Source organism: Danio rerio, chromosome 11 (assembly GCF_052040795.2).
Source record: "Danio rerio strain M-AB ecotype USA chromosome 11, GRCz13ab, whole genome shotgun sequence".
NCBI lineage: Eukaryota > Metazoa > Chordata > Actinopteri > Cypriniformes > Danionidae > Danio > Danio rerio.
Window position 1 is genome coordinate 37,300,689 of NC_141031.1, and position 14,722 is coordinate 37,315,410.

Sequence of the window (14,722 nt, forward strand, 5' to 3'; positions counted from 1 at the left end):
AAGAAAGGTCTAAACTGTAAACTTAACTTTTTAACACTTCTCAACTTACATCAATTAAAATGACTAAAAACATTAATGGTGTAACGGATCACAAATCTCACGGTTCAGATCACACTATGGTTTTTGAGTCACGGATTGGACCATTTTTCATATCACCAAAAAAGGGAGGAGACAAACGTAAAGCCTGTATTGCTTCACTTGATTGAATGAATTAAATTGTAATTGACCGGCGCAACATGGAAAACAGTTTAATACAGGCTTCTCTGAAACAGAATATTTTACTTTCATTTTATATAGGCTACATTATTATTTTGTTTGTCAGCCCAGTTCGTGATTCGGTATTGTTAGCCGATTTGTTTTGAAGCATTTCACCTCAAATGTTATTCATTCTTCTATTGTATGTAGAAGATAACTAACCAAGAAAAATATTTTAAGAGACAAACTATATACGAAATTTGTTTTAAAACAATATTTTTTCAAAGAAAAATATACTTTTGTTTGAGCCCGTCCACTACTCAATGTGCAGGTGGATGATTTTTGGTCAGTGTAAAGTAAGGATTTAATTAATGCTTCACTAATTGTAATATATCACAATCTTCTGTCATATATTAGCATTTTTTTTAATACGTCATAATTATAAGATTACGTCTTGAGCATCTGATTTTTCTTTTGTGTCGATGTGCTTTTATTAAATTTAGATTTCAAAGAAAATATATAATTTTTTTATAATTTATATATTTTCTTTGAAATCTAAATTTAATAAAACGAATAGATGAATGTTATAATGAATATCCTTAATGTTGCCTTTGACAGTAAGCATCAGTTTTTCTTAATATGATTGGGAGAACAGGGCGGTGCTGGATTTGTGCGTACCTTCGAATAAAATCCAGCAGGCGCCCCTGATTATAAGTGAATCATTTTTGAAAATCAATTCAGTGACATACATTTGATGGTTGTTTGTCGCCACCCATTGATTACACAATGTAATTGTTACAACATTCACCAGCGCCAAGATCCATTAACAGTGAATTTAATCTTTACCATAAACATCAGTGATTACATCTGAAGTACAAAATGTTCTCCCAGTACTACTGTGTTATTTACTGTAATTGTTTGTAACTAACTGAATCTCTCTCGATTAAATGCAGATTTAACTCGAACTTCAAAGGATACTAGCATAGATAAAAATATGCAAATCATTATCACTAATCATTCATAATGGGCGGGTCTGATTTAAGATCACGATCATTTAATGTTTAATTGTGTAGCTTTACAATGAATGCATTAAAGCAGATTAAACAAACAGTGACAGAAAACACGAAGACACTAACAATAACATAAGAAAGCATTTAGGCACTGGTGGTCCCGCCACAACTTTTTCCGTCATTGTTATATTTTACAGGAAAGCCAAAATGCTGATTTGAGTGGCGAGGGAGGTGATCTCTCTGCAAATGTTATGACTGTTGGATTAACCTACAATTTAAAAAAAAAAAAGTTATTAATCCGTGGGTCACGTGCGTTCCGAAATGTGGATTGTGATCTGTACAAATTACAGATCAACCGTGATCGGTTACACCCCAAACAAATATTAATAACTTAGAAAATTCTGTTGAAACCTGACTGTTTTATTAAAATAAGGTAAAACAACATCAAAATATTTGTCATCTTGACTTTTTGTCATAATTCTTTTAGAGTGCATAGATGGCTTCACATTGACCGCTAACACAGAGTGTCTTGTTTACATCAAAAAAAATTGCTTGGAACAAACAACGCCTATGCAGAGCTTCTGAAATGACTCTTTAAGCCGAGCAATAAATAAACAAACAGGAGCGCTCAGGAACGAATCCTTATTCCTCAGGGAGCTAAAGGGTGTGTGTAACTGTTGACATATTGAAGCTTTCAATCGGATTAGAGAAGTGCCAGCTCTGTCTGTCCTCGGCGAGGATGCCAGACCGCTGGACCACTGCCACACACCATTCTGTGCTCTGATCGGGACGAGCCCAGCGGAGGAAGAGAGGATCAGAAATGAAGACTCCAGTGATCCTGACACTATTCACATTACACTAAGCTTTACTGTCCAACAAGAAAAGTTTAGAGATGTTAAATTATACATTAATGTAATGCTAAGGGCAACACAGTGGCGCAGTAGGTAGCGCTGTCGCCTCACAGCAAGAAGGTCGCTGGGTCGATCCTCGACTCAGTTGGCATTTCTGTGTGGAGTTTGCATGTTCTCCCTGCATTTGCGTGGGTTTCCTTCGGGTGCTCCGGTTTCCCCCACAGTCCAAAGACATGCAGTACAGGTGAACCGGGTAGGCTAAATTGTCCATAGTGTATGAGAGAGTGTGAGAGTGTGTGTGTGGATCTCCCCCAGAGATGGGATGTGGCTGGAGGGGCATCCGCTGCGTAAAAATGTGCTGGATAAGTTGGCGGTTCATTCAGCTGTGGCGACCCCGGATTAATAAAGGGACTAAGCTGACATGAAAATAAATAAATGAATGAATGTAAGGCTAAGTTCCTTTTGTGTGCTGAAAACTATGTATTTTCTATTAATAATGTACATTAATGTATTTCAGAGACATAAGCTGATGTCATTTTGCGACTGGATGAGAGTTGCTATTCAATCCAGATAAATGACAACCAACCAATCCCACATCAATAAATCTAGCAACCCAACTGAACCAATAAGCAAGAAATATAACAGGTTTTCAGCAGTAAACTCCAAAAATAGTTACTCCAATCAGCTCTTCTCTATCAGTTGTTTCCAAATTCTCATTAACTAAAAAGCACATTAAGAAAAACAACTCTTCAGAATCTAAAACTGCGCTTTGGGGAAAAAAAAAATTAAAAAGTGTATCAATTTCCAGTCCTGCTGTGTGTTCATTCTGTCTCAACAGCGACGAAAATAATGCAACAACACTGAAAATCCCAAACCTCAGAGCCTGGAGACATCCAAACCTGCTGCATCAGTGGAAAGCTGAGATCTGGGGAGCGCTCAAAACGTCACAAACAAAAACGCAAGGCCTGTGCCAGGCTTGGAAAAGAGCAGAAGTTAATTACAGTGGCGTAGTGGGTCATTGTGTTGGCACAGGTGGGAGATGTTATCACCAAACCCCAGCACAGCTCAATGGGTGATTATGCTTTTTTTTTCAATCCTTCTCAATTGTTTGCGCAGTGGTGTTTGTGCAGTCAGAGAACTGTTGTGGAAAACCTGCACTTTGCCGTGGAGGAAAAACAGCTCTCTTGGGGACTATTTTTCCATCAGCGTGGTTCATTTCCTTTATTAAGAGATTATGTTAGCTCCTCACACAGCCTGAGAATTACTACGTCAGCTAAAGGATAGTTCACTTCACTGACTCTATTAACTTCAAAACAGTGAATAAGCATAAAACTGTGCAAAGAAAGGCATGATGAATCCTTAGTTTTCTCAATACATGTTTTAGATGCAATCATTTTAGAGATACAACCAATTGAAAAATGAAGATGTTTTAAATAGAAAATGGAAATGATATTTTATACATAAAATCTACTTGTGAATTGCAAACTAAGTAGGTTCAATCTAGGGTTGGATCGATAGATGATGCCATCGTCCATCGCCAATGGCCAATAGACATCACAATGCTGAGAAGGCATTGAGATCCTCCAACCCGCCCCCGTCGCAGCTGCAACCCGCTCTTGAAAAATACACAAGGGGGGAGGGATGCGGTGGGGATGGGTGAGAAGGGGGCGCGACACACTTGATTTGTGGGCATTCTGGAGTCTCTGTGCATTTGCGGGAGACTTCCAGAACTTCCGGGAGACTTGGGAAGTCTGGAATGACCTTCTGCCCTACTCATAAATCTCTCTTTATAAAGCTGTATGTCTATTACATATCCATAAAACAATGTGATATAGCTGGGTTCGGATCGTATCGCTTTGTCACTACAATCGATATGCTCCAGAGTTCGTTTTAATCGAGCCGGGACCACCTCATTCAGGCGATCTCGAACCGATTTGCTTTGCCGCAGATCCGAGCGCGATTGCTGGATTCACATATGCCAAACGAACCGCGCTAACTGGGCAAACGAGACAGGTTCCGAAACAAAAGTCTAGGTCTGAAAGCACCCTTAGAACGAAAAGTGGCAGTACACTGCTTCAGTTTTTGGCTTTCATACTTGTACTTTGTAATTTGAACAAAAACCTCAGATACTGTTGGTTGGTTCCTGTTGGTTGTGCACCTTTATTATCAACCAAGTGTCAACACCATTATAACAACACCGATCACTCTGCCTATTCATGGCAGAGTCCCGCAGAATAAGTGATTGACAGGTGGTGATTTGTGTGTAACTTATCTTTATTTATTTACGAAGACCATGCAGGTCAGGTAGATGAGACGGTAGGCTACAAATAATTAATTGTAATTGAATGAATGAATAATTGAATGAATTAATTACTCATAATAATTAATTCACGGCTGCCTACTTCGACGATGCCATTGTCCTTCGCAATGTTTAACATTAGATATCGTACGATGACAAATTGGTCGACATCGCCAAACCCTAGTTCAATCCCCTAAGACACAGTAATTAAAAACATTTTTAATGACAAAACACATTCTAATCGCTTTAATGAGAACATTTTAGATGAACAATAATGAAAATGAATTGTGTAAAACAATCATTAAGTAACTTTGTCTTGTTTGTCCAGTAAATATAGAGTACTTAACAAAAGTTTTAGGCCAACATTAAATCTGTTGTTTTACTGATGGCATAAAGGATTTATGTGACCCTTTACCACAAAACCAGTCATAAGTGTACTTATGTCACATAAGTTTTTTTTTTTTTTGTTCTTTTTTTATTGAAATTCATACAGAGTGAATAAATTATCTTTCAGTTGATGTATGGTTTGTTAGAGTTAGGTTGGATTAGAGTTTGATTCATTTTGGTTTAATTGTTTAAGACGTTAAAAACAATGACGAAGAGAGGCTGTTTGAACTGCGTTTCTACCAGTGTTGTTAGCAATATTGTCTGAATTGATGGAATTGTGAGTGTTAAAAGGTTTTAATCCGTTATGTCATTCCTTGTGGAAAGGACTTTAGTGGTAATCATTTTCATTTTCAGCATGATAATGATCATGGTGATAATGAATTCGCTAGTTGCAGTGAAATCTTATTTGAAGAAAGAAAACAGCTGATGAAACAGACAGTCATGAAATGGCCTCCACAGCGTGCAGACCTTAATATTATAAAAGCTTTGTTAGAAAGATTTGAGACTCTACACCTAAAGAAGAACTCTGGAAAGTGCTAAAAGAAGCCAGATATTATTCAGCACAATATTTCAGAAAATGTCACGACAATTGGAACTAAATAGTAGAACAAAACAGACTTTTGCTTAGAAGAAAATGTGCAGCTGTTGTTTTTTTTTTGGTATATATTTCCTATATTTTCTGTTTGTTTTTAATAAAGACACTGATTGATTATACAGGATATTGTGCAAAAGTCTTAGGCCAACAAAGCTAGTTCTTAGGATTTCTGCACAGTACTGAATATGAACCTTTACATTTTCTAAAATACTGCCTCACTTCTTCTATTAAGAAGTTATATTAGTTCTTCACATAGCCTGAAAATTACAACATCAGCTAAAGTACAGTTCACTTCAATGACTCAAAACAATAAAGACATAGACTGTGCAAAAAAAGTATGACGAATCTTTAGTTTTCTAAATGCTTGTAATACACAAATATTTTCAGATGTCCAACCAATTGCAAATGAATGAACTCAAGCTCAGGTTTCTCTAACACAGCCTTCAAAGTGGATTGTAAACTATGTTTCAATCAGACTTTAGGTTAAATCCTCTGGTACATCTGGTAATATAAAACCCTTTTTTTTTTAAATATAATAAAAATAAGACAAAATCTAATCATTGCAGCTTTAATTAAAAAAAGAGTAAATAATAAAAAAATACAATTAAGCAATTTTGTCTCGGTTTTGCCAGGAAATATGAACACGAACAACATTTTTAATTTACCCTGGCTCACCACTTCTATTAATAAGTTTTATTAGCTCTTCACACAGCCTGTGAATTACTACATCAGCTAAATTACAGTTCATTTCCGTGACTCTATTAACTTCGAAACAGTGAACAGACATAAAACTGTAAGTATGATGAATCTTTAATGTTAAAAATGTTTGTACGGGTGAATGAAAACAATAGTGAACTTACTGTATAATAACGGCAGCAGGTGTAAGGAAAGGTTATGTTAATTAAACCGACACACTTGAAAACACTCTACACAATACCTGATTCTGATTGGATGATCACAACATTCTGAAGTAAATGTTAATATAATGACATTCAAAAAAAGATGTTTTAAAATGTTTTTAAAAAGCCTTTTATGCTCACCAAGGCCACATTTAATTCAATAATAATGGAATGATGTGAACTATTTTTACAACCTTAAAGTAATTCGCTTTCTAAGTGAATATATCATAAATCAACATTATTACAGCCTTCAGTGTCACATTATTCTTCAGAAATATTGTAATAATATACTGGTGAGAATTGATGAATATAAAATTCACTTTGATTCATTTAATGCAACCTTCCTCAAGACAGCAGTTTATTTTTTATATATAAATACAATTTACAGTCCAAAGCAGATACTTTTTCTAATGTCACTCCACAATCCCTTTATTCTCAAATAATATATTATTTTTTATAAAATCGAGTGTACTAAATTTCATGAAATGTATTTACTAGCAAATATTAAAAGAAAACATTATACTATATGAGCATAGTTCACCCCCCAAAAATGTTGTTTTTGGTGTACATTAAAGAAACGTTTAGCTGAAATTGTGGCTCTTGATGATTCTTACAATTACTGTGGCTAATGGCACTTTGAAAGTCCCATAAAATTATCACCTGTGGCAAAATATTTGATCTGTGCAAGAAACAGTAAACTTGATCTATGCCACACTGTAAAAAGCGATCGTTCAAATGTGGTTACTGAAATATTGTTAAAATGTGCCTTATTTGTCAGTGTTATTGCACAAAATTAAAATGTAAGATTTTTAATTTAAGGATTTTTGTTTTTTTGTTCTGTTTTTGAAAATTGCTAAAATAAAACCATAAACAAATTGAATTTCAAATTTAATTCAAGTACTTTCACAGATCTGTGTTTGTTTTAAGTGCTTTCCAGGGCTTGAATCCTTAAGTATGAGATTCAAGTACTTTTAAGTACTTTCAAGAAGTGTGAGAACCCTAAAGTTAATAATGGGAATTGAAACTTACAATAAAAGTGTTATCATTTATTTGAGTTGCATTTTATGAATTATCATAATTTCAGTTAAAAGTCTTGTTTAAATGTACTTGCAATGTTCTGAAACTGCTAAATTAATGCAAAGTCTTTAATTTTGGGATGATTTGGTGTTGTAAAATACTTGACTGTAGTGAGGCAGGTCTACTGGAAATGTAGGACAAGTGAAAAAAGCACACAGCATTCAACAAGGCAATATCGATGACGACAGCGCCATCTAGTGTCAACGCATCCGGTGACCTACTATGGCATTTCCTCATTAATCAACATCAACGTTCATCAGATAAAACACACCTGTTATTCCCAGTCACTACAGTCCTGCCAACTTTCATTTAAAGAGCCTAGTAATTAAACCCATTTCCGCCTGCAAGATTTTTGAACCAAGACACCCAAGTTCGCTTTGCTTCAAAGGAGCCAAAATCTCACTGTAAGGTTTTTTAAGGCCACAAGCCCCTAAAGTATTCCCTCTCTCACATAAATGTGTTTAGAGGGGGGAAAAAAAAAACAGGCTCCATTGTGAATTCCTATCACCGATCTGAGCTTCCTCCTCATGTTTCGGTGGCTAAACACTGGGGCTATTAGAAAGCTCCAGTCACATGATGAACGCTGTGAAAAAGCCCTGCACTTCTATTCCTTTCCAAATGTGTCCCAGTTACGTGCCCGGCTTGACTCTGCCAGGCTAAAAGACAGACAGCATTGAACATTTTCAACAGCGCGATCGGTTTGCCATGTCAAGCAGGAGGACAGCTCGTCCAAAAGTTTCTTTCAGGTTTTGGAAGAGGTGTTTCGATCAATTTGTACAGTAGGACTAGAGCTAGAGCTGCTTTTTGTGCTAAACTCAGAGGGAACTGCATTTCTTTTGCAGGTTTGAGATATAGTACAGATTATAGTGCTGTGATGGTAATACCATGACATTTTGATATCTACCATGGTACAAAATGATCGTGAACTATCATGTTTACACTTAATAAACACAAAATGGTCTTATGATTGTTGATCAAGACTAAAAATAGTGAGATTTTAAAATAGGATTTCTTAACATTACAGTAAGTGTATTAATTTATAAAAAAATACATTTATTTCTAAGTATTTATGTCTTAGTTATTATTATTATTTTTTTTTTTTTTTGGAACCGATCTGATCTTGATACCAAAATTCTGAGTATCGACGATACAGATCCAATCCCAATACTGTACTGTTTTTTTTTTTTAAACATAAAACAGTTTCTATAGTTGTTGTGATAAACTCAAATAATATATCTTCTTTAGTAAAAAAAATAACAGACCTATAGGTCTACTGTACATGACAGATGACTAACTAACAACATTATGCTTGCTATAAACTACAGGCTGCATTATTTGAGCATTCGATATGACATTGACCTGTTGTGGTCCAGCTTATGCTTCCTTTTTTAATATCAAGAATTGTCTCTGATATCTGCAATAGGCTACCACTATTGACCCCTGACTGTTGGTAAAATAACCAGCCTTTTAGCAAAGCCTGATATTTTCCTGCAGGTTTGATGCAGACTAAACAAAATCGTCTGAGGCCAGTTTTACTTAATAAACATTACCTCGCCTAAACTCGTCACGAGTAAGACGAGTAAGAAACTGAAAGTCGAGTAAGACAAGTAAGAAACTGAAAGCATGTCTTAAAAAAAGATTCATTTGAAACTAATTTCATTTGGAATAATTTGTTGGTTATTTGAATGTATTTGTTGTTGTGCAGTTATCTACAAAATAAACGAAGATTTGAGGTGAAGTTTAAAACAAGGTCCACTTATATGCTTCAATGCACAAACTGACAAACATATCTGATAAATAAAATATTAATAAAAAATAAAATAGGTTTCAGAGTAGCCTATATTAGACTAAATAATTTTTGTTAATGAATATCCATGTTGCGCCCCTCAGTTTCGCTTTTATTAATTTAAATCAACTACTTTGGCCACAATGAGCCAGGCTTTACAAACTAATCACAGCACTAAAATTATATCTCTTGGAAGAATGAACTTAGTCGGAAGGATGAGAGATCAGAAACTTATTGTGAGAATAATTTTACGGAATGGCGCATGCAGCGTCTTGAGGATCTGTCCAATGTATTATTGAGCCTTTTTTAATTTAAAGTTTTACGTAGGCCTACTTTGTGTGTGAAGAGCAGGTGATAACCATCTCTACTCCAGTGTTGCGAATGCGATCTGCCAATCTAACACACACAGCGCAACTTGATTTAGAAACAGCAATGAACTCCTTGCTGCAGTTCAAAATGAACCCATTTACTTCAAAACTAAATACATTTCTCCTCTGATTATTAATATTAACAGTAAAATTAATTCCAGTCTGAATGAACGCTGGCATGATCTGTAGCTGCTGCTCACCGGTAAAACTTTAAAACTTTTTAACTTTTAAATATCGTTCAATGATCAACATTATAGTTGAACTGATTTTACTATTGTTGTGTATATTTTATTATTTCTCTTGTTGTTTTATTGCTCTTGTTTATTGTACGGTGTCCTTGAGTTGCTAGAAAGGCGCCTTTAAATAAAATGTATTATTACTATTATTAGTAGTAACAAATAGTCTTGGAGAAAGTTTTTCGTGTTGTCATGAACACGACAGTTTGAATTGTGAATGTGTGAAGAGAAAATGCGCTGAACGACGGGAAGCATTAAACTGAACATGAATTTAACCACTTGAATATTCCTCTGTGCTTCATATTAAACTTTGGAATGGCTTCAGAACATTCGGGAAATAGTAGGCCTACATCACAACTTTCTCGTGCCTTATAATAGGCTATCCTCATGGTTTTTGTTGGCTTCAAAATTACAAAGAATAAAGTGCATGCGCAAGATCTGATCTGGATGGGTACTAGCTGGCTGATACCCATCCAGCAAAAATAAGCGGTATCGAACAGATATCCGATCCAAGTATCGGGATTGGCACATCCCTAGTTTTCTTATGTTTTTATGAATGTTTTACTACATTTTAGCAACATCAAAAATGATTTACTAATAACTAACAGAGTAACAAATGTATTGCTCATTGTTGGTCAATGGAAGGAAATGCGCTTATTTATGTTAACCAAGACACTTGGTAAAACGTGTTACCATTTATACATTTTTATTTTTATTTTGATAAATTAAATAAATCTAGATGAATCTATAAATATTAAATGAGAGCATAAAAACAAGCTATGATTTTGCAGTCAACTTTTAATTTAGGTGGAATTACAACTATAATGTAGGTCCAGTGTCCCGCAGATTTTAGCTCGAACTTGCTCTAACACACCTGCCAGGATGTTTCTAGAAAGCCTAGTGAAAGCTTGATAAGCTAGCCTAGGTGTGTCTGATTTTGGGGTTGGAGCTAAAATCTGCAGGACACCGGCCCTCCAGGATTGAGTTTCAGCCCTCTGATCTACAGTATGCTACATTGACTTACAGAAAACGATGAATCTTCAATGATTCAATGTTCAATGACTGCGAAGACCATCTTTAGGTATAAATATATAAAATTTGCATATTGTACAGTTAAATATAGAATATGGGCTAATACAGATAAATAATAATAATAAAAATCAACCAATAACCGATATGATACTAATAAATATGACATTATAAGATTTTTTGCATGAATGCACCAGATTTGTTGATGACATAAATGTGTAAACAGTGAGCAGAATTAATGAACTGTACACATAGCTGAATCAGATACCTGTAAACTGGCTGCATTTCACGTGCAATCCCAATGACGGCGTCCGAAGGGAAATGGTTGAACTCTTGGAAAAGGTCTCTGATATTGCTTCTAAATTTGAGATCCAGATCCAACTGCACAATGCGCTTCAATTCTAGGACACAAAAGAATAGGAAACATTCATTTATGTAGGCAGAGGCGGTAAATATAAGTATATACACAGTTGAAGTCCGATTTTTTTCTTCCGTTCTTAAATATTTAATACTTAAATGTTTAACAGAACAAGGAAATTTTTTTCAATGTGTCTGATATTATTTTTTCTTCTGGAGAAATTCTTATTTTTTTATTTTGGCTAGAATAAAATCAGTTTTAAATATTTTATGAACCATTTTTGGAACAAAATTATTAGCCCCTTTAGGCTAATTTTTTTTCGATAGTCTACAGAACAAAGAATCTCTATACAATAAATTGCCTAATTACCCTAACCTGCGTAGTTGACTTAATTAACCTAGTTAAGCCTTTAAATGTCATTTTAAGCTGTATAGAAGTGTCTTGAAAAATATAAAGTCAAATATTATTTACTGTCATCAAGGCAAAGATAAAATAAATCAGTTATTAGAAATACATTTCTAAAACTATTATGCTTAGAAATGTGCTGAAACAATCTTCTCTCCATTAAACAGAAATTGGGGAAAAAAATAAACAGGGGGGCTAATAATTCTGACTTCAACTGTATATAAACCTAATATTACATTTATAAGTAATAATTTAAAAGTAGTAAACTTAAAAATGTTTGTCTAATATGGTAGGGTTGTATGCTAAACTAGCAGCATTCCACTGTATTGTATAGACAGGCATAGCTATGTAAGTTCTGAATGAGCCAAATAGACACAACACACCTATTTACTGTGGTAAAAAACACTTTTTAAATTCATGTACATTCTTTTTGTTTCCATGTATTAAATAAATAAAACTGTCACTTTTCTAATTAAATGGAATAAGTATAAATATATTTTCTAAAACCTACAGGCTAATTCACATCTTTCACGATCATAATAATAAATAAGAAGTATTTTTTGAATGCAAGACAAGGCATGATGTTTCTATCTCTGTCAGTGAGTGACAGTTGAAATGACTACACTCTCTAATTGGTTTTGTCACGGTTTAATCCTTCCTGTGCAAGACTGTATGGTATAATGCCACACGCACTGTAACATGTTTTATACTATAGTTCGTTTTGAAACTATAAATATATATAAGTATTTTAATTCTATTATATATTCTGAAGAAAGCTGGAAACCGGTAACCACTGATTTTCATAGTATTTGTTTTTTCCTGCTATGGATTAATACAGGTTTTCAGCTTTCTTCAAAATAGCTTCTTATATGTTCAACCGAAGAAAGTAGGTTTGGAACCACTAGCAGTTCAGTAAATGTTAATTTCCGGGTGATCCCTTTTCTATCTCTTATCGAAGTTTGAAATTCCAGTATGGAAACACCACCAGTGCGTACTAATGCAGAAAACATTACAGAGTCATCAAATGAAAGAACATCAACATCATCCGGTGGGGTTTTCTCATGTCGGATGGCCTCTCGGTCTTCGTGTGAGCCCACTGGACAACAAAAGCCCTCAAGACAACATTCGGGACGTTCCATTGTGGAGCAGAGGCCGCGCACACAATGACACACAATCGGTAAGCAAAACATAGGGGGCCCAAAACTATGCTTGTTGTAATTAGAACAATGAACAGAGAGCGTCCAGTCGGAGCTGTTTAGTCGGTCAGGCATTTCACACCAACGTCTCTAAAAACAAGCACCGGAAACTAAACGAAGCTGCATCAGTGATCTCAGTGGTACATTATCAACAAACAAGCGAACTATAAAACACTCGATGAGCTGTGATAAAACTGGAGCAGTGTCTAGATCAAAACAAAAACTTCTTTTTTTTAATAATGTTGAAAAACTACCTTCTATTATGGTCAAAGCAAGCAGTTGGAAGCCGATTTTTAGGCCATTATTAAGTCTATTTATTTGTGTAAATGTGTGTAAATTTTAATTTATACAGTTTTTAAATTAATTTCAGCAACATTATTGACTAATTAGAAAATGCTTAATTTATTTATTAACAATACAGTTTGCAAAGTAATATGTTCTGTCTTTTAGTAGATATATTAAATAAGAGACTTGCTTTGTTTACCAAATAAGTGGATCTAATTGGATTTGCATTGTAAACATTAAACACATTCTTTTTTTAATAGAGTATTATTTTTTATTTTCTATATGAAGCTTTTAGTTACGATATTCAAGCAAATATAGCAAAAAATGTCCACAGATTCTGTCTGGCCCTAGTTATTGGTAACACTTAAAATAAGGCCTCACTAGCTAACATTAGTTAATGCATAAAATAAGATTATTACATGTTTGAAATATTGTTTATCATTAATTCATGCTAACTAATGCATTTATTTAATATATTTATATATCTAATATATCTAATACATTTATCTAATATTAACAAATAAAATCGCAGTAAATGCATTTTTATTATTAATATTTCATTGCTTTTACTATTAGGATGCAAAAGTTTTACCAAAAAGGTCCAAAGTAAAGGCAATTATGATATCAATAACTTTATCATAAAATCATTTAAAAAAACATATTTCAGGCAAAAGTGTCACAAGTGACAACTGTCATAAACAAAAATAACAACAAAAAGAACAATAGTAATATTAAATTTTTGCGAACACTTAAAACTTAAAACGTTTTCATTTGAATATATTAAAGTTGTATTTTAAGCATATATTATTTCTCAAACTATTGCTATTTTACTGTATTTAAAGCATAACATTGCCTAAAACAACATATTTAACCTAAAGGTTAATGTTAAAGGTTAAAGTTTTTTAAAAACTTGGTAATCTGCTCAAAGAGCCCCCATTATGGGTTTTTGAAAATGACCTTCTATACAGTGTACAACACAGCATTAAGTGAGTGAAAACATCCAACTGAGGTTTAAATCTTAAAGTGCAGATTTAAACAATTTATAATAAATAAATAAATAAATAAATAAATAAATAAATAAAGAGTCAGAGCCGTTTATATAATTCGTCTTTGGTCCAAATCTTTTGCCTGTTTGTATAGATCAGGGGTCACCAACCCTGTTCCTGGAGAGCTACCTTCGTGCACATTTTAGTTGCAACCCTGACCAAACACACCTGTTTGTAATTATCAAGTGCTGCTTTAGGTACAATTAATTAGTTCAGGTGTGTTTGATCAGGGTTGGGACTGAATTCTGCAGGAAGGTAGCTCTCCAGGAACAGGGTTGGTGACCCCTGGTATAGATATAGAGACAAAACAATATTATGTATGAAATGCCGGATCCGGTAAAACATGAATGTGCCTTTCCAAATGCTGGCAGAGTGCAGGTTTGATCATGAATGAAGATAAGTGTATTTATTTGTAAGTGAACATTCTGATGATTAATACAATAACCTCCCCTGCAACAGGGGATTCGCCATCCATTTGTTTAAGAAAGAATCAGCAAATACTATTAATGTATGGTACTTTGTCAGTACACAGTTCATGGACCAGTTTTTCCATCCTTCGGGTCTCCTGCTGTAAGTGTGAAAAAAATGGTTGCAAAATATGTATTTAATTGTATTTTGTTACTTGTAATTGCTTCGGGTGACTTGTACTATATCTGGTTAATTCTTTATTTTCTCATATCGCATTTAAAGTCAAGTTGAC

The 14,722-nt window shown here is 34.3% G+C and overlaps 1 protein-coding gene across 7 annotated transcripts in view; it reads right to left on the minus strand.

The window, feature by feature from the left end:
- The window catches only part of xxylt1 (xyloside xylosyltransferase 1), a 91,569-nt gene that overhangs the window by 30,837 nt on the left and 46,010 nt on the right, over positions 1-14,722 (minus strand). For 6 of the 7 annotated variants that reach the window (XR_015502796.1, XR_015502794.1, XR_015502795.1 and 3 more), the window contains exon 4: positions 11,001-11,133. Coding sequence is in view for 1 of the 7 variants with exons in the window: in XM_087274026.1 (XP_087130152.1) it covers positions 11,001-11,133 (133 nt within the window). In the remaining 6 variants the exon portion in view is untranslated. Of the gene's footprint in view, positions 1-8,500; positions 10,557-10,695; positions 11,134-14,722 lie in introns of those variants that run through there. The other variant, XR_015502798.1, reaches the window with a different exon arrangement.